Source organism: Biomphalaria glabrata, chromosome 12, assembly GCF_947242115.1.
Source record: "Biomphalaria glabrata chromosome 12, xgBioGlab47.1, whole genome shotgun sequence".
Classification (NCBI taxonomy): Eukaryota; Metazoa; Mollusca; class Gastropoda; family Planorbidae; genus Biomphalaria; species Biomphalaria glabrata.
Window position 1 is genome coordinate 17,983,103 of NC_074722.1, and position 20,008 is coordinate 18,003,110.

Sequence of the window (20,008 nt, forward strand, 5' to 3'; positions counted from 1 at the left end):
AAGATGTTTCTATTCTATAAATAACTTTTTGGGGGACTATACCTCACAATTTATCCAAGGCGTAGTTAGGGAGGGGGAGAATTTGAAAATGCCCCGCCCCCCCCCCCAAATGAGTGGTTTTTTTTTTTTTTTACATTAAATGTTAAATATTACGCAAAATGCAGGGGCCCCCAAAGAGGTCAAGTCCCTCGGGTCTCCAATTGATGGCAAATTCCTAGCTACGCCACTGCAATTTATACTTGAATTCTAAAAATAAATAAAAAAAAAATAATTGGTTTAATTGATCTACTTCATTTTCTCTCCCTCTTCGGAATTAGTGTTGTTGTTCAGAGCTTTGAATTAAAGTTCTCTAACAAAACGAAGTTACAAAAAGTTAGATATATTAATAACAAGGAACATAACAATTTCTTCTATCAGATCCCATATTATTCTCAATTCCTTGCCCATGCTAAGCCAGGGAATACTACTGCAGTATCGAACATTGGAATGTTTTGTTTCCAAATCTTCAGGTCCTTCTCGGAACTGCCTTAGATATGATAAGTTTGATTATTGATATAATTGTTTGAAATTCAAAGCTGCTTTGCGCAAACTTTCCTGGTTTATGGCTTCGATAATGACTTATGTTCTTGAATTTTATTCACGAACATGTTTTTCTCATTCACAGCACGGGCCCCATAGTTGTTACACTTGCTATCTTGTTCCATGTCAACCCAATACTTTCAGCACAGTTCTTCGTAGTACTGAATAAATACTGGCTTGAGTTTGTGTTTTTGACTGAATGTTTAGAAATATTGCAAATAAGAATAATCTTTGTTTACTTTAAACTTTTTAGAATGACATGTAGAGACAATGTTTCTTTAGACTTTTCATCATATGTGATAAGAATCAGAAGTTTCAATAATTTATATAAATATTAAAAATTATTTTTTAAAAATATAGATCTATTTGCATTTGTATATGTATAATCTGTATACTCAGAAAGACACCAAGATAAAGGCACATTCCTCATCCCATATGCTAGGACAAATTTGTACAAATACTCCTTCCCTAGTGCTATATTGGGTTGCCTGAGCTATCCAGGAAAACCGGTGACTTGGCAGAATTTAAGTCATTGGTTAATATGCATGACTGAATGCATGACGCGTAGGACGTAATCATCTTCTTTTTTGAAGTAACGTCTGTATTATATAAGATAAGATAGACTTATAATATGTTTGAGATTTGTTCCACGTTTCGCAATTTTTTCTCTAAAAAAGTCATTTGAGTCCTGTGCGCGGCCCCTCCAATCGGAGGCCCTATGCGGCTGACTAATTTGCCTATGCCGGGCCCTGTCAACATCTAGACTAGACTCTAGGACTAAATTCTAGGTCTAGATCTAGATAGATCTATAGTCCTAGACCAGATAGATCTATATAAATAATGCCAAGGCCAAGAAAATCAACTCACTTGCAATAAAAACCCGTATGTACGCAAGCGCAGTGAGACGTCCGACATATTGCGCCAAGTTTTCATGGTATCTATGATTCTTATAACAAAAACGAACCAAACGTAGCCTAACTCTATATCTAGATCTATTAGTTTATTAACTTAACTGGTTTACTGTCATAAAAAAATAATTCTAAATTAGGTTGACTTAAAAAAATAATATCAAGTTCGAATAACATCTTTTGCATTCTAATATCTTCATTTATTCGTTTTTTTCCATCCAGATTTTTTTGCACAAATCAAATGCTGAAATGGCATCACTTCAGTGACTTGATCATTGATGAACATGATGAAGATAATATTACTGTTAGTGTTACTAAAGTGAAGTTATTGTTAAAATGGAATCTCTCAATATTAAATCAGCAACATAGAATCTATAGAAATAGTCAGTAGAGTTAGAGTCTATAAGGAAATAGAGTAGACCATCGTCAATTGACAAAATGAATACATTACAATTAGATTTACTATTAGATCTAGATCTAGTCTACATCTCTCTCATCTCTAAGTAGTCTAAGTCGTTAGACTAAGTCTAGGCTGACTCTATGCAGTCTAGGTCTAGCTAGACTCTAGATCTGACTCCTGCCTCTAACTCTAAGGCTCTAGCCTCTACTCTATAGACTCTAGTATAGTTCACTCTAACTCTTGTCTCTTAGTTACTAGATCTAATTACTTTAAATAGTTTAAATTACTAAGTTTACTAAGTCAGTCTATTGAGTAGTACTAGACTAGAATCTAGATCTAGTAGTCTAAGTAGTCTAGTAAAAGTAAAGGCACTAACGACTAAAAAGGCTAGCCTAAACTAGGGCCTAGAGTAAGACTAAATCTAGACTATAGACTAGATGTATAGAGTATAGACTATAGTCAGTATATAGACTTAAGTATAGATCTAGAATCTAGTAAAATCTAGATACCTAGACGACCTAGTAATGTCGAATATATTTATATTATAGAAGATCTAGACATTCTAGATTCTATTTCTACTGTCTAGATCTAACTAATCAATCTAGACTAATATACTAATAATGACTAGAGTAGACTCTAGTTCTAGCAGTAGTAGTAGTCAGTAGACTCACTTCACTCGACTAGTTTAGTGACTGATTAAGTCACAGTGGTGACTGTTAGTAACTGTTACTAGATAAGAATAATAAGATCTATAGATCTAGTTCTAGTCACCTAGTCTTACTCTAGACTTAAAGGTTAGCCTTTATTATTGGCTTTAGACACTTTAGTCACACTTTAGTGCCTTTACTACTAGTATTAGACTATACTCACTAGAGTGATTAGACTAGAGGCAGGAGTATAACAATTACAATAGTCTATAGTATAGAATACTATATAGAAGATCTAGATCTCAGGCTAGATTTAGACTCTAAGACTATATTCTAGATCTAGTTGCTAGATTTTAGTAGTATGTAGTAGACTCACTTCACTATCACTAGTTAGAGACTGAGTATGTCACAGTGGTGACTCTTACTAGATTTTATTGTTTTTAAACTATACATATACTACATTATCTGGCATCTAGTCTAGATTCTTGATGTCATGTAGATTTAGAATTATAATTTAGATTGATGACATGAGTCTGATGATACTGATAGATCTACTAACATACTACCAATATCCAGTGATTGATTAAGTGATAGTAGTCACTAGTGTGATTGTATTAGATTTCGGAGTATAGTGATTCTATTGATAAATCTAGTCCTACAATCTAAATAATCTAATTCTAAGATTCTAGACTTGACCTAGATCGTGAATCTAGCACAGTACTAAGAGTATGACAGTAGCGCAGTTCATTTAATATTATAAAATTGTAAATATAATTGTACCCAATTCTAGAGAAGTTCTGAGTCTGGGAAGCAATCAGTTATAGACCAGTGACAATACCGGTACTGTGAATACATTACAGCACAAGCCAGAATAAAGACTCTTCTTGCCATGATTGATTATGATATTATGTGACTCCAAATGTAATCCAGATTTATTCTAGACAGAATCTCTTCTCTAGACAAGTAGAGGAATGCTGACTTGTTTTTGTAGTCTAATTCTTGAATCTAGTCTAGCTAGACTTGATTTAAAAAGACTTTTCACCAACTGAGGCTACTGACAAAGACTACTTGGACTTGTAGATTCAAATCAGACTAAGAGGAGCAGCCAGCAATATTTTCATCGCTTTACTTTATACAGAGTTAGTATATAATATAAATAATCTAAATAGTACAATATGACAATATCATATAGACTAGATCTCTACAATCTATTTATACTTGACATATATTTAACTTTGTATTATAATAATTCTAAAATAAAATTATTTAAATTTTATGAAATTATTTTAAATTAAATTATTTTATTTTTAAATTTAATTATAATTAAGAATTAATGCTAACTTAAGTCTAAGGCATCTTAATTAATGGATCAGAAAAAAAAAGACAGGTGATTAGATTTGACTAGATTTAATTAACATTAATCATGATTAATGCAAGACTAGTTGAATCTCTTGTGAAATATTTTTTTTACTTCTAATTTTAGAGACAAACAGTATTTTTATCTCAAGATTATTCTGCATATAGAATAGATAGAATTTATGCCTAATGAACAATTGAACACATTTAAGCAATTAAAATATATATATTTCAAAATCATTTTCTAAGCTAAATTAATAAGTCTAGGCTGGTTTAGGACTTAAGGCTTGGGATTCCAGTTTAAATCAATAATTAATCAATTAATAAAACACCTTTTAAGTAATCCACACTCCTAGATCACTATAATTATTAGCTTCAACATAGATCTGTTGTCTAGATATAAGTATATTTATACAATTAAATTCTATATTTTTATAATAATCATATTAATGGCTTTTAATATTGAAAAATAATGTTACGATGAACCAGCGCAAAAAAAATAAATATATATATATAATCAGATTATGCATTTTCATATAGAAATATAGTTGCTAGAGATTGGCTCTTGATTTCTATTTTAAATACTTTATAATAGTTTATAATATCTCTCTTTCTCTCTCTCTCTCTCTCTCTCTCTCTCTCTCTCTCTGTATATTATATAATATAGTAAATGATTGAATTATATGCTTATTGCATATTCCTTAAATATAGATCTTTAATATACTCTTTATTTAACTTATTTTACTATATAAGTAATTACTAGTTGAATTAGTAAGTAGTGTTAATTGGTGCAAGTTTTATGTTTTATCTTACTTAAAGCCAATGCTGAATTTGAAGTGCCTTTTTTTTTTTCATTTATCAGTTGACATCATCATTCCAATTCTTTCAAGTCCAAATTTGATACCACATATCATTTTTGAAAATGTCAAATGCTGAATTATGGGATTTAGATACAAGTGGAGGTATTATGGAAGTAAGTGTAGTCAACATTGGCATTGGATGACATTGTATTAATATAGAGCTGAAGTTTCTCTTATATGAGAGTTTGGAACAAACTTAGTTACTTGACTGATCCAAACTAATTGATATAGCTTTGTTTAAAAAAAAAATACTTTTTAAAAATTTTTTTATTTGTCTTGTAAATTCTATACTGATTTGTTTTTAAATAGTTAAATTAGTTATATGAATAGTGTAATAGTTTTGGTTTGCGTTCAGGTCTTACTAGTTAACACTATCCCTTGTATAACACATAGTTTTCTGTTTCTACTGATATTCTAGCTTTTCAGCAAGAATGAATTACTGAAGTATACCTTGTCTTACAGATATTCTTTCTTTAATATTTTGTAGGAGTTCTTATTTTAAAGTATTTAACTGTTTGAAAATGATGACCCCTAGATTTTTTTTTCAATACTTCTTTTCTGGACATGGTCATTCTACTGGAAATAATTATATAAAGGTTGCGTGACATTAGGTGTAAATAATATTTAGAACAGACTTTTTAGATATAAATCAATACAAATCATAAGAAGGAGTCATAAATAAACTATGCTAGGTATTCAGTACTATGAAATTTCTTTACATTATTTAGCAAATTCAAATGCTTGTTGCACCACCTGTCAGTGCTGATGCATTGCGAAGATCACGGAGACGCAGAGAGCGTGATGTCTATAGACGTCCAGGTCGGGCAGTCAATCATGACTGTTGTGATAGCTGCAAAGAAGGGGGTGATCTGATATGTTGTGATCGCTGTCCTGCTGCTTTTCATTTGCTGTGCCAGTGAGTTATTACTAAAATAAAATAAAAAATTGCTAAGACTTTATTATCATGAAAATTATTTTGAATTCAAGTAAAATTCCTGCCTAAAAATAGAAATAAAAAATTAATTACATAAGATGTTTTTTTTTATTTTCATTAAGTAGTTCTTATAATGATGAAAAATAAGTCACTTTATGAAAATGTTTTTATATTTCAAAAATAGTCTCCCCTGAAGCAAAAAATGTTGAGTCTTAAATAGGCAAAAACAAAACTAGATCTAATAATGATAATAATCTCTTCAAAATTCCATGTTATCTATACTTTAAACATAATTATGATGTTTGAATCCAGTCTATTCTATCTAAATCTGTTTAAGTTAGAATCACCCTTATATTCATTTTATTCATAGACTGTTGTAGATATTACGTTTTTTACTTAACTTTAATTACTAAATGCCAGAAATGTAAATGGCTTTAGATCTGTTTTCTATAAATAAATCTACAAATTGCTTAATAATGATAGAAATTAAAAAAATTCAAAACAGGAATTTCAATAAGCAAAACTTCAGTATCGGTAAATGTCAAATATTAACAGTAAGGCTAAAATAATTGAATGGGTATCTTAGTATGTCAGAGAATTTTAAAAAACCTATTAGCCAGAAGTTTATTTACTAGTTCATGTGATCTTTTGTCTCTCAGTGATCCTCCTTTGTCAGAAGAAGATTTGCCTACTGGTGAGTGGCTTTGCCACAAATGCAAGATTACACCACTTGAGGTAAAGTTAATTTGCTGATGAAAATGTGACTGGAAAGTATTCTTGTTAATACAGATCCTAGACTTTTTCTCAAACAACCATTCTTTAAAACATATTTATTAAAAGATAGCCTAACAAAGAAATCTAATCCACTAGAGCTTGAAGTAGGTATGTTAGAGAAAATTGACTGATTGACCAATACACAGATGGATCAGCTTTTATAGTCACCATAAATGCTGGTCTTGGTGTCCTCATTGTGTTTCCTGAAAATAAACACATTGAGATAAGTGCATCCTATTGATTACTGCTCAAACTTCCAGTCCAAAATCTAAACAATCATTATAGAATTGTAAACAGTTGAAAACACGCTCTCTGACATAATACAGGCACCTTAAGATATTTTCTTCAGACATTTACAATTAACTCTTCAAACATTGATTGATAAGCAACATCTCATCTAGCCCAAGAAAGTTGACAACACTAATCATAATAATCCATCATATAATGTCAAAATTTAATACAAGTCACCTTACAATGGCTCCCTGGGCACGTAGGCATCATGGGAAGTGATAAGGCTGATAGATTATCAAAGGCGGGGTTATTCACGGAACAACCAGAAAGACCAGTAATTTACCTTGGTCAATGTTAGCCAGCAATCACAAAGAGGTGTGGCTCAACCAATGGGCATCAAAACACTCAGGCAGAGCTATATACATCTAAATAATCAAATAAAAAAACACTTACCCCCCCCCCCCCCCTTTCCCTTCCAAAAGAGAAATCTACAATCTTCTAGCTAAGAACAGGACACACACCCTTTAAATTATCACCATAACAGAACAAAGTTCGCACACCCTCCACTCTGTCCACCCCCATGAAACTCTGAATCATATCCTCTTTGAATTCCTCATTTTAATCCAATACTGTATGGCAGTGCTGAAAAACTGAAAAAAAAAAAACAGCAACTATTTTTCCTTGGCATAGACTGCAAAAAAACACTGCTCAGCAGCAAAAACTGGCTAGAAGTTCTTCCTAGTATACAGGTGGATTGGAAAATTTCTTTCTTGTTTGTATTAAGTTGTATTGGAAAGTAATCTTTTCATAAAAGAATTATTTGTTCCCCTTTACTATATATTTAATCACAAATTCAGCTAATGTTTTTAAAAGTTGAAACTATTCTTTCAAATAGTAGATTTCCTATTAAAGTAAAGGAATTTGTGTTATTGGCTAAATAACTCTGAAATTTTTTTTTATAATCCTTAAGTGCCAATATCTGTATGTTCTAATAAAACTAATTTGCAATAATTTTCTTCTTCCTTGACAATTACAGTAAGTTCTAGAAAATTGTTTTTTGCTAATTAAATATTCAAATATTTCTTTAACACTACAATTGTTAATCAGAGTAAAGAAGATGATACTGAAAGTACATCTAGCAAATCTTCTAATCGATCAAATCGAACTAAAAGACCTGCAGCACATATGGAGGCAGATGGAGAATTAGATCATCCTTTAAAGACGCTTGTGAAAGCTGCCCGTTTAATGAATCCTATGCAGTTTGATGTGGGAAAGGAGATATCCTGCAACAAACCTCTCCCAGGCAAGAGCTATCACCTTTTTGTTTTTATGTATGCATAACATATTGATATAATTATCTTTTTCTATTATTTAACCTATCATATTTTTATGATATTTAAACAAAAAATGTGTGTGTATGTACTGAAAATTAAAAAAGTAAATTATTTTCTTTAACAACTTGTGTAATTTTAGGCAGTAGCAAGCGAGTTTATGGTAAAGTTACAAAAAATGTTCCTAAGAAACTAGCACATGAACTAGACAATGGATTAGTTCCACTACCTGCCAAAGTTTGCTTCTCTTGTAACAAGTATGTAATCTTTGTCTTTATCATTAAGTAAAAATGTAATAAAAGTTAATTTTGACTAGCAAGTACATTATTGGCTTTCAAGGCACCTTTTTAATTTTGGATACATTTTTGAAATGTGTAATAGATTTACACAAAATTCATTGTTTAGATTTTTACCAATATCCTTTTTTTTTTTTGTTAAATCCTCTACTAATCTATTTATAGATATACACTTATAAAGTTAAACATGATCAAAAAATGATAAAAAGTCAAAACATTTATTTTGAACATCTAAAATGATTTCTTCATACATTAACTCTGATTATACTTTGCTGGTAAAAAAATGTATGTCACTACTTTTTGACCTTTTTGTTTCAGAAGTTGCAGAGTTGCACCACTAATTCAGTGTGACTACTGCCCTCTCTTGTTTCATTTAGACTGCTTGAATCCACCTCTAACTTCCTTACCAACTGGCAGGTGGATGTGTCCAAATCATGTGGAAAATTTTCTAGTAAGTTCCTAGTAAGTTCTATAAGTTTAAAAACTAAATAACCATACAATAAAAAGACAAATGGTAACTGAAAATCTCTTTTGTCTCCAGGATTCTCACTTACTTAAAAGTCAAAGCCTAACTGAACGCTTACGTTTATGGGACAGATATACAGGTCTTGTTGATAGTCATGCTGTCAAAGTAGATTTTTTGAACAAAATACATCGCAAGCATCCCATGTTCAGGTTTAGGAGAAAACTGCCATCAAGACTTAGTATAAGTGTAAGTTCCATTCTCAGCTATAAGTGTTTCTATCCTAAGTGTTTCCCAATACTAATGTGAAAGTCTTTAGAAAAGTAAGTTCAATTTTTAAGCATACAAGTTTATTGTACTTTTTAGGTACTTGCTTAATTAATTTTTTAAAATCTCTACTTTTCAGGTTCCACCAGCTGTTAAATATTTTTATCAAAACCCACCTACCTTATTACCAGATCCTGCTCGTAATGTTTCTTGTACCAGTAATGTAAATAATTCTCGGGGAACATCTTTGGCAACTCTGGATGAGCAAGAGGATGTAAGATATTGGTGTACTATTTATAGAATTAGCATAAAAGCATTCTTTAATTAACATTATGTTACTATCCAGTGATCGATTGGTCGTGAACCAACTGTCAGTGAGCGATATGTCGGGTGTACGTAAAGTCTTGTCTCTCTCTCTCTCTCTCTCCCCCCCCCCCCCCCCCCCCCCTAAAAACTAGTATTACAGACCTAGTGGCTATGGATATCTATTTGGGGGGTTTGAGCTTAAATCTCAATGGAGACTGATGTTACAAAATTTTGGCTTTGAAATAAGCTCAAGTGTCTAACAGAGGATACTGAAAGTACTCAGTTACCTCATCACAAAGTGTAGCCCATAGATAGCAGTTTACAAACTGTCATTAATACAAATGCAAAAAAATGGTTAATGGAATCATGTTGATGTAGAAAATAAAACGATTGCTGATTGCCTGCTTGGTTAATTATACTGGGTGTGACTAATTTTTATGCATGAAACAATTTTTAAAAAAAAGCGTTTTTATACTATGTTATTCTCTAGAGATAAAATGTTTTTTTCCCCAGTGGTTGTCCAGTGTTGTGTCCATGCAGGCAAGCATAGCTAAGTATTTGGCTCAAAAGCAGATCAAAAGATCATCTGAGAATAACCGCATTTCTGAAATGACCATTACAGTTGGGACAAGTAAGCCAACTGCATCAGTTGCACCAGTAGTTCAGAAAGAGACAGATCAGGTTGAGGCTGAGCACAAAACTGAAGCTATTTTGTCTAATAATTCTAACATTGACTGTGATAGGGATAAGCAGCTAAACTCTACTGTGCCACCTTGCACAGAGCACATATCTGTGTTCAATAATCTGACTTGTGCTGCCACAGATGTCAAAAACAATTCTTTGCAAATTCTGACTTTGGATATTCCAAGTCGTGGTATTGTGTCTTTGTTGCCCAACAACCTTGTGGGTGGCAGTAACATGTCTAGTCCTCAAGAACTCTCACCCAACCAGCTAGCAGCCAGCTGCACAGAGAGAGCTGTTCCTGAAGACGCTGTGTCAGTGTTGAGGGGAAGGAGTAACAGTGTAGATTCTTCCTCTTTGTGCAGGCCTTTGTGGTCAGGAGGAGATAATAATTTGAATGTCAATGGAGATATCAACAGTAACACTAATTGTGGCAGCAAACTTCTTGTGAATAGTGCTATACAAAATAATTCTAAATGTATTTCTGGAAGATCTCAGCCAGCCAAGGTATGTCTTGTGTTTTTATCTTGAATAGTTCTTTTATACATGACTAACTGTGTTTAAAAAATATGTTTCTTTGAATAGAAGCTTTGGGGAAGGGCAGGGAAAATTGGATACAATTACACACACAGCAAAGCAAAAAAGCAATTATTACCTAGTAAAAATTTCCACATTGAAAAAAAAATTTTTTTTAGAAATAATTGAACGCTGTCATGTGTTTAAAAAAAGGGTTGTAAATATTGTCACATTTTGTCATTTTATTTGATTCTAATTAAGATGTGCCTTTTAAACAAGTGTCTGACAAAAGCAGATACTTTATGGAAGAAAAGTAAAGATAGTTCATTACTGTCGTATTCACATCTAAACCCAATTCTATTTAAAAAACAACACTACTACTCTTGTATTAAACCACTGCAGCAGTAAATTAAAATATATAATTCTTGAACTCTATATACATGTATTTATGAAACAAGTTTCAATTTTTCTTGAATTGATTTGGCTGGAGGAGAAAGGTTTAGGAGAAATTCTTACCAATTGTTAGGAAATTAACTTTAAAAGCTTGAATTCTTCTCTTTAACTCTTTAGAAATGGTCACTAGTTAAGCTACTTTGACTTAGCAGTTTTATTTTTAACTAGTCGACTGGCGGCGTAGCATACGCCGATATTTTGCTGTGGGGGCCTTAGGTGACCGCACTTATGCGACCGCAGTGGGCCCCGCACTTTCATAGGACCCGCGCTAAATCTAGGTGTATAAATTATTAAATTAAACCATTGTATAAATTATAACATATTTCCCACTGCCTCCTGTCAATTTACCAGGAGCTCCTGAAATTGCAAAATATATGAAAAAGTCCTGGAAATTATTAAAATCTTTAGAAAACTCATGAATACGAATCTCCTGAAATATATAGACAAAAATTGTCATTTTGGGGTGTCAATCTGGTAAAAGAAGCTTCTCGCGCCTCAAAACTAATGAAGAATTACTTTAGTTCAACAATTCTCGTAGATAGATTGAAACATTTGTTAATTCTTGCTATTGAGCGTGATCTATGTAGGAAATAGAATTTTTATGATATACTGTATGACTTCGCTACACGCAAGGCTCGTAAAGTTCGTGGGATAACTCTATCCGCAGAAATAAAAGAGTGATCTTTTCTTTACTTCTTCTCGTCCAAACTCTTGAGCGAAGAAGAGAATTATATATTATATATAGATTATTTTGAAAATCAGATAAGCATGGATCATCTTTCACAGAGATATAAATAGACAATTGTTTTAAAGCATAGTGGAATGCTATCTCTTTTTTACTACTCTAGCGCTTGTCTTATATATATTTATACACAAATTAATTCACTACATATTCTGGTGGAATATATTAAACTACAATCTAGTGATTGTTATCACAAGATATTTCATTGGAAATCTTACTTGATGGATTAGCTGTTCAAACTGTCACACTGTATCTTAAAACTAAATTTTAATGTGGTTCTTTTTCTTAGCTTTGGTGATTTATAAGAGTCTTATCAAAGTTTTGTATAGAATAGTGCTAATTTAATTGTTCACTAATAGCATCTAGATTGTAGTAATGAAGGTCTGCCTCTTAGGGACAAAAATAAATCATGTTTGTTCTTCTATTTAAGATATAAGAATTTTCATTATACTTAAAGATTCACATTAAAAAAGCCTTTTTTTAATTAAAATGCTCTAGAACACAAATTTATTTCAAAAGATCACGTTGTAATGCACTGAGAACATTGTGAGTCAAACTTGTGTAAGACTATGAAATAGATTTCTAGAAATGCTATCATAAGTTCCAGAAAAAAAAATATTCTTTTTTTTTTGTTCAGACCATTAAATTATTGAAATTCTGTAACCTAAATGATTTAAATTTAAAAATACATTTTAAAATTAAATTTCAATCTTTTCTAAAGGTGATTCTTCCAAGTGTGAAAGGACCACATTTTAACAGCAATGGCAGTCAGTCTCAGAGGGTTATTGTACAGTCCTCTAACAAAACTCAAGTTTCAGTTGCAAGCTCTGGTTCAACACCTAAAGTCATAACAGTCTCTGCAACAACATCTGGTAGAATTTTTTATCTCCACTCTTTTTGTGTTTTAAAAATATTTGTTTCATGAGGTAGAAATATACTTTTGATTTTTCTGTGGTTCACCCGCTGAGTCTGAGTTTTTATCACATTAATTAATCAATGAACACCTTCACTCCTTCTGCAGGTAGTGTTTATGCTTAACTCCTATTTGGGTTAAAGCAATAAGAAGTTACTACCATTTTTTATTTTTTTTATTTTTACTTTTGTTTATAGAGTCCCATATTTCGTCCAGAATGAAAAGATAACACTTGCTAATATTTTTAAGTGAAAACCTTTTTTTTTTCTTCTAGAAATATTTACATACTTGCCAGGACCTATTTCTTTTTGTATCCTGGTACATGTCCCACTTTATTGCTTAAAAATAAAAATCTAAGACATTTGACATTTTCTTTTCAATGTACATCACTTTTGAAAATATATTTACTTATTTAGAGACCCTTTTTTTTCCTCTTTTTTTTTTCTAAATTTTTTAAAAATATATCTTTGCTTATTTAAAGACATTTGTTTTCTTCTTTTTTTACCCCTAGTCTGTAATTCAAGTAGTTCCATTCCCTCTAAAAACAGTCATGTCAGCAGTCTTATTGGATCAGGGCCAAACATTGCTCATCTGAATTCAATTTTACAACAATGTATAGAAGGAAATCCTGGTAAATCTCGCAACAATTCTATTTGGACTAATCTAGTATTTGAATTTAAATAGTGTGATAAGTGTACTTATATATGTATATTTCCATTATTTTAATAAATTTTTTTTAGATGATGTCGAGTTTTCTAAAATAGATGAGCAGCTTACTCAAATATTAGCATGGCAACGTCTGCAGCAGTTGTTACCCACCAAATCAACATCCACAAATGCTACAACCACCACTAACCTCAGTGGTACCCAGTCCACCACCAACAAGAAAGGACTTTTGAATGTTTATCTTTCACAGCAAAGTAAGTGGGAAGTATTTAGCTTGCTATAAAATAAACGTTGACCTAATGAATAATGCTCACAAATTCTTTCCATTACAATGTGTTGCTAAGTGGCATATATATTGAGCATGCTATAGGGAGATACACAAATAATAATGTTTGTGCATACTTATTTTTACTGATACTTTAATTAAAGAATGTTAATATTAATTTTCAGTGAGTGTCATCTCCAATGAATGAACATTTTTTCTTAAAAAAATATTTCAGCAGCATCAGAAGTTCGATCTAGAGCTGTACTTTGCCCCTTATCAGGCCAGGGTCAGGCCATTCCTATGCCCTATAGGTCATTGAGTCTAGGAACAGGTATATTGTTATCTAAATTGTAGTTAAACATTTTAAAATAAATTAGCTTATAATTACCAGTAGTTCTTTTAAATATAGTTGTCAGGTCTTTAATTGAGTGTAATTATTAATGTGTGTAGGTATTAAAAATAACCTAAATTCCAAATGTGTGTTTTATATTATATTATTGTAATATTTTAGGCCCAAGTTCAGCCCGACAGTCACACCATACACACCCAGTTCTTCATAACCTAATAAACGAGGTGTATGATGATTTAAATTAAAAATATGATATTTCTACAATAAAAATGATATATGATCAACAATAATGATAAAGAAATATGAGTACATATGGTATGCAAAATCAATAATTATAATTATAGTAAGATTCTAGTAAATACTTAAGTATTTAAATATAAACAAAAATAATTCACCTTAACTTAGGTTCAGTAATATTGTCCACACAGTGACAATCTTTCAAGACAACAACTGGCAATACATGTAGATCTATATTCCAGCCAAGAAACTGTTCACCGACGAGCCCTAAGTAAAAGTTTATATATAGTAGCATCCAAAACTCACAACTTCACAAAGCACCACCAGGTCTGGATATAGCACTCGCAGTCTGGAACCTCAGTCCCATAACTTGAGACGAAAACCTCAGACAGAAAACCTGAGATGAACAACCTCAGTCCTGTAACCTGAAATTGAGACTGAAACTGACACTGAGACTGAAACTTGATACTGAGACTGAAACCCTAGAGAAAGATAAAGAACAGATTCTTCTAATCTATATACAAAATACGAATACGATCGAATCCATATACAGACTTAACTATAGAATATGAAATAAAAACAGGGGTCAAGATAATCCTTTAAGAATATCTACCAAGGACAACAATAAGGCTATCCAATATCAGATCCAAGGAGAAATTCAAGAGCTGACCAAAATATAGCTTGCTTTAGTCTATCAACATAGCGTGAATGCACCAGACGAGCTAAGTCAATATATGTCATAAAAAATATGACGAGGCGACAAGAGATCAGCTAGTACACAAAATAAAATTACTGAAAATGATGTCATCGCCTATTGATGAAAGGGGCGCTATTAGAATAGAGAACATTTTTACTAAGCGACTAATTCAATAGGTGCGACAATAGTGTAGACATTAAATTGAAACTGAAATTTTGTAGAGTACACTAATGAAATCAGATAGTCATCACCTATTTTCCCAAACTATGGTCTGCAAAAATTTGAAGTAACTAGTGCACATGGAGTAATTCCTTAGAAAAAGTAAAAGAAATAAAATATTTGATTTTGTTGGTCCTATTTAACCTTAAACTTCAATAGACTTAGAACTGGAAATCTGTGTGTTCATCAATCTCAGGCTCCACCCAGTGCTCAGGCAGGGCTCCACCCAGTGCTCAGGCAGGGCTCCACCCAGTGCTCTCACTGAAGTGTCAGTTTTTCCTAATTTTATTGTGCTGACACATTGAAGCATTGAAGATTTGGGAAATTATTTTTTTTTTAAAGTTTATTTTTTCAATAATTTTTTAAAAATATCTGTATAGACAATTTCTCAATGTAAGGAGCCAATACTGTATATAATATTCAATAGGTTGTTTCTATTTTGTGTCATTTCTTTAGGTTCTTGGAACCAATGTATTTCATTAAAACAAAATTGTTTGTATACATATGGAATATTTAAGTCATTACATTAACATTTATAGATTTAAAAAAAAAAATTTATTCACTCTGTTTGGGTTTAGCCAAACTTGAGGGGCACTTTGAAGTGATGTGAGTGTTAAAAAAGTTGGACATGCAATTTTGTCAGAGATGTGACTTATTAAAAAAATGTTTACAATGGCTGAAAATGAAATAGGAACAGAGCTATCTTATTCCTTGAGTTCTTGCTTGGCACATAATGTTGAAGCTCTTACTTTGGGAGAACTACTTAGTAGAGCCACTTGCCAAAGACACTGTTGCTTTTAACCAGCAGGCTATTAAAAATAAGATGTAATAAAATCAGCTAGTCTTGTTTTATGAAAATTAATGTAATATAGGTATTTCAGCTAGCATAGAGAAAGGTTATTCATATTCTAGGGTTCTGTAGTGAAATGCTTTGCAAATAGATGAATCTACAGATGTTGCAGAACCAGTTCTACTATTGGTAATTGATTTAGCTCAGTCAGAGTACTGTCTCTTTAAGTAGAGAACTACTTGAGAAGGATTAACTACTTTTTAAACCTGTATTACAAACCTCTATTTCCAGGAGCTGATATGGATGTTTGTCTTAGTCATTATGGTTATTGTAATTTCATCTCCAGTCATCATGCAACACTATTCTATGATGAGGTAGGACTTGAAGGTTAAAACTTTGACTTTGATTTTCTTGATGCATGCTAGAAGGGGCATTATTTATTTTTAAAATGTGTCAATATTTTAGATGAGTCGACACTTCGAGCTCCTCAACTATAGTGAGCATGGCACCACAGTGGACAATGTCCTTTATTCCTGTGATTTTTCGGACAAGCCAGCTACTACACCTCAACCCAGTCCTGTGATATCTGCTGTTAGAGACATTATTCATGGGAGCAGCAAGAGTAACAGAATGACAGATTTGGGCAACAAAGATAAACAAAGAATGTCCTCAAGAGCTAATGGGGTACGCTATACCTTTTTGTTTTCTTCAAAGAATGGTATCTCTTCATTTGAGAACAAAGACAACGCACTAAATGATAAAACGTGCTCTAACTCCTTTTTTTAAAAAGATAAATCCATATTATTTTGTAACATTTTTTTTGTTTTTGTTTTTTGGAGTAGGTGGGAGAAGGAGTTAAATAATAATTTAATTCTGCAAACTGCTCTTCTCTCTTGTAGAGGAAACAAATTAATGATTTGAATAGTTTCAGTGGACATGTATCAATTAAATTCTGTTTAATATCTTAGCTTATTTATCCACTGGTGATTTTTGTTTTCAGACAGTGAAATCATGCGGTTGTAAAGCAAGTAGCTCTAGTCTGATTGGAGGTAGTGGAGCTGGATGGGAGGGTACTGCTCTGTTACACCATGGCAGCTATATCAAAGTAGGCTGTCTGCAGTTCGTTTTCAGCATAGTTGATCATGCCCCTGATCAGCTGTCTTACCAAAAGCAGGAGACATCTCCCTTGTCACAGCCTGGGACAGCTGCCGTCACCACTACCACCAGATTCTCTTCAATGCCTTTGATATCATCCTCACCTCATTTACACAACCAGCCTGCCATGTCATTGCTTAAGTCTCACCTAAAAACAGCAGCTTTGCCCTAGCTGGACACATCTGTAGATACTAAGGGTAGTGCTGTTTTACAAACATGTATATATACAAAGATTTCTCTTCATGCTCTTGAGAGCTGCACAATGGTTTAATATATTTTAATATGTTTAGATTCTGTGAATCTGTTCTTCTGTAATTTACACAAGTTTTGTTTTCACAAAATAATTGTCTCTTTAGCTGCAATAGACTTATTGTTTGTTAGTAATTCAAGTTACTGTACTTGATGTTCAATTAGTTCACATTTCAGCACATTCTATTATAAAAGGCATTCATATTGTATTTGTAATTAAAACAGGCCTAGGTCAGCTCAATTAATGGTTGTAGGGAAATGTATAGACTAAGTTGAACAGCTTTATTGTACATGTTTTGTTAATAATGTCAGCTTGCAAATTTGTTATAATTAATAAGAAATAAAGTACTTAAATATTAACAGTGCTTTTGCATGGTTCATTGTAGGATTTCAAAGTCTGTACACAACCTTAATAAAATCAATCAAATGAAGATATAAGACCCAGTAAATTAAAGGCCTAAACGTCTTCACTCATTCTAATTGGAAATGTGGTATGATCACTAAGACTCTTTATTATGATTTAAACTTCAAAAACCAAATAAAAAATGGTTGAAGTCACCTAGCAGTGCTCACATGGTTAGGAACAAGTCATGTTGGGAAAACCTAATACTGCAGTGATGCCCCAGATCCGACCTGCCAAAACGTCCGTGTATAAAATTTAAGTGATTGAAAAATGTATCTTAACCTACGTTAGGGCTTTAATTTTTTCTCTAATGGCACCATGGCCTTTAACATTTATGCGTTTATGAGATGGACTCTGAATGTGGTAATAAAAGGAAACGTGAACGGTTCTTTACTTGTTTGTGGAACATTATAAAAAGCTAACAAGGTAAAGTGTGGCTGTTTTTAAAATAGAATAACATACACGGCATTATTGATTTGAGCCGCGAATAAACGATAGTTAAACTACGCGTACTAGATCCACAGGGTTCTACTTTCTAATAGTTTCAGGCTAATTACATTTTTTTTTTTTTTTTTATTTTTTTTTTGTATCTCTTTTCGTTGATGTCGCCCGCGACAAGAGTGTTAGAAATTAAAATGGCCCACAAGATGATCAAGGTTGGGCATCACTGCTAATAGCATTGAAAGATAAATCTAGATCTCTTGTCATTTCGCTACATTCAAATGGCGTCAAATAAACGTGTACAATTAATACAACCAAATTGATCTTTCTCTGTATTAAGAGAACAATACCAAGAGAAAAGTAGAAATGGGAATGTGTACGAAAGACTTTTTGGCGGGGTGGGGGTGGGAATAAAAGTTCTATTATAATTAATGGGTGCTAAATATGAGGGCTTGCGTGTGTATGAAGTGTCTTCTTCCAAATCAAGTCAAAAAGTCTGGGGGAGAAATTACGTTGCGCAGGTAAAAAACAAAACAAAATGGGGGTTCCAGAGAGTGGGCCGTAAAATTTCGTTGTAAGTCGTACTAATGGACCTCTTTCACTAATCGTAAACAAACATTTAGCCAGGTGATTCTCTATCTCTTCTATACAAATTACGATCTAATTTTTAATACATAATGGCTATCACGTGACAGTTTTTTTGTTTGTTTTATCAATATCACGTGACTAAATCTTTGTTTACGATTGGTGAATGTTAAAACATAGACCGTTTATTTTTTTTTTAAAAAGGGGTGGGGTGGGTGAATTTCATTGTAAGAGAGGCACTAATTCACGGGGCTAAAAAAGTCTAGTTTAACGTTAAAATGAGGTCCGTTTATTAAAATTAAAAAAAAACGTAAAGACCTCAAGAGAGTGTTCCGGGTCATACTAAACATTATGAAGCCTGGGAACAAATCATCGGGCGTAGCTAAATGTAACATCAAGAACTTCTCAAGTGATTAGTGTTTCATGGGGTAAGTTAACACTTTACAACCTTGAGCTTTGAGGCTTATCAGAAGGTAACTACTTGATAGTTTAAGGTGATTTACAGTCTGCCACACTAGCTGGAGTCAGGACTCGGTGGATTGCCACAACTGATTTAGACCAGTGGTACCCAAAGTACGGCCCGCCAAAACGTTAGCACAAATTGTCGAAAATCTCCCCTTCATAAAAAAAAAAGGTTGAAAAATGTATTGTTTACCTATGTAAGGGCTCTCACTTCTCTCTGATGGGTTTGTAACATGACCGTTATCATTTTGTGTTGATGAAATGGGACTCTGAATGTAGAATTGACCAGGAAAAGTAAACGGATCTTTGCTTTTGGAACATCATAATATGCCAACATATTTGATTTGGAAAGAAAATGTGGCTGTTTAAAAAAAACAAAACAACTACATGTATAACAGTATTATGAACAAATATGACGGCACTCTTCCCCAGTATTATGAACAAATATGACGGCACTCTTGGTGTGAGCCGCAAATAAAAGATTGTTTAACTACTTCTAGAGATTGGAGGATTGATGGGGAAAGTTATGAAAAAGAGAAAATGACTTGGAGGTAAATCTAGCTACAATGTTGCTCAAATTTTAAGTAGAGAAATGAAGCCACTTTTCGACGCGTAAAAAAAAGAAAAACTTCCAATGTCTAATCATTAATTTAAGTTTCTAATCAAATAGTTTCAAGTCAATTCCGTTTCGTTTTTGTACGAGTGTCGGAAATTAAAATGGCCCGCAGGTTGAATTAGGTTGGGCATCACTGATTTAGACAATACTAGGGTAATCATGCTTCTAGAAAATAACACCAAAATAAAAAGTCTTGTTGAATGATAAATCTTGGTAG

General features: G+C 32.6%; 1 protein-coding gene across 4 annotated transcripts; it reads left to right on the forward strand.

The window, feature by feature from the left end:
• The first annotated feature begins 1,403 nt into the window (after positions 1-1,403).
• On the forward strand, positions 1,404-17,644 carry LOC106070165 (PHD finger protein 12). Of its 4 annotated transcripts, none has more exons than XM_013230006.2 (19): positions 1,404-1,513; positions 1,710-1,791; positions 3,325-3,673; positions 4,753-4,863; positions 5,479-5,666; positions 6,344-6,419; positions 7,797-7,992; positions 8,163-8,277; positions 8,635-8,767; positions 8,858-9,028; positions 9,186-9,320; positions 9,866-10,540; positions 12,466-12,616; positions 13,169-13,288; positions 13,398-13,577; positions 13,824-13,919; positions 16,172-16,254; positions 16,346-16,564; positions 16,881-17,644. In XM_013230006.2, exons 4-19 carry the CDS (start codon positions 4,813-4,815, stop codon positions 17,205-17,207), a joined length of 2,916 nt encoding a protein of 971 aa, XP_013085460.2. In that variant the 5' UTR covers positions 1,404-1,513; positions 1,710-1,791; positions 3,325-3,673; positions 4,753-4,812; the 3' UTR covers positions 17,208-17,644. The 4 variants fall into 4 exon arrangements, with proteins under 4 accessions (XP_013085460.2, XP_013085461.2, XP_055862285.1 ...); XM_013230007.2 differs by having other exon boundaries at positions 13,827-13,919; XM_056006310.1 differs by having other exon boundaries at positions 3,544-3,673.
• The last annotated feature ends 2,364 nt before the right edge of the window (positions 17,645-20,008 follow it).

Coding starts and splice junctions, on each gene's coding strand:
- LOC106070165 (XM_013230006.2), top strand. CDS start 4,813: ATGTCAAATGCTGAATTATGGGATTTAGATACAAGTGGAGGTATTATG. Junction 5,667..6,343: donor GCTTTTCATTTGCTGTGCCA/GTGAGTTATTAC, acceptor TTTGTCTCTCAG/TGATCCTCCTTTGTCAGAAG. Junction 8,278..8,634: donor GTTTGCTTCTCTTGTAACAA/GTATGTAATCTT, acceptor TTTTTGTTTCAG/AAGTTGCAGAGTTGCACCAC.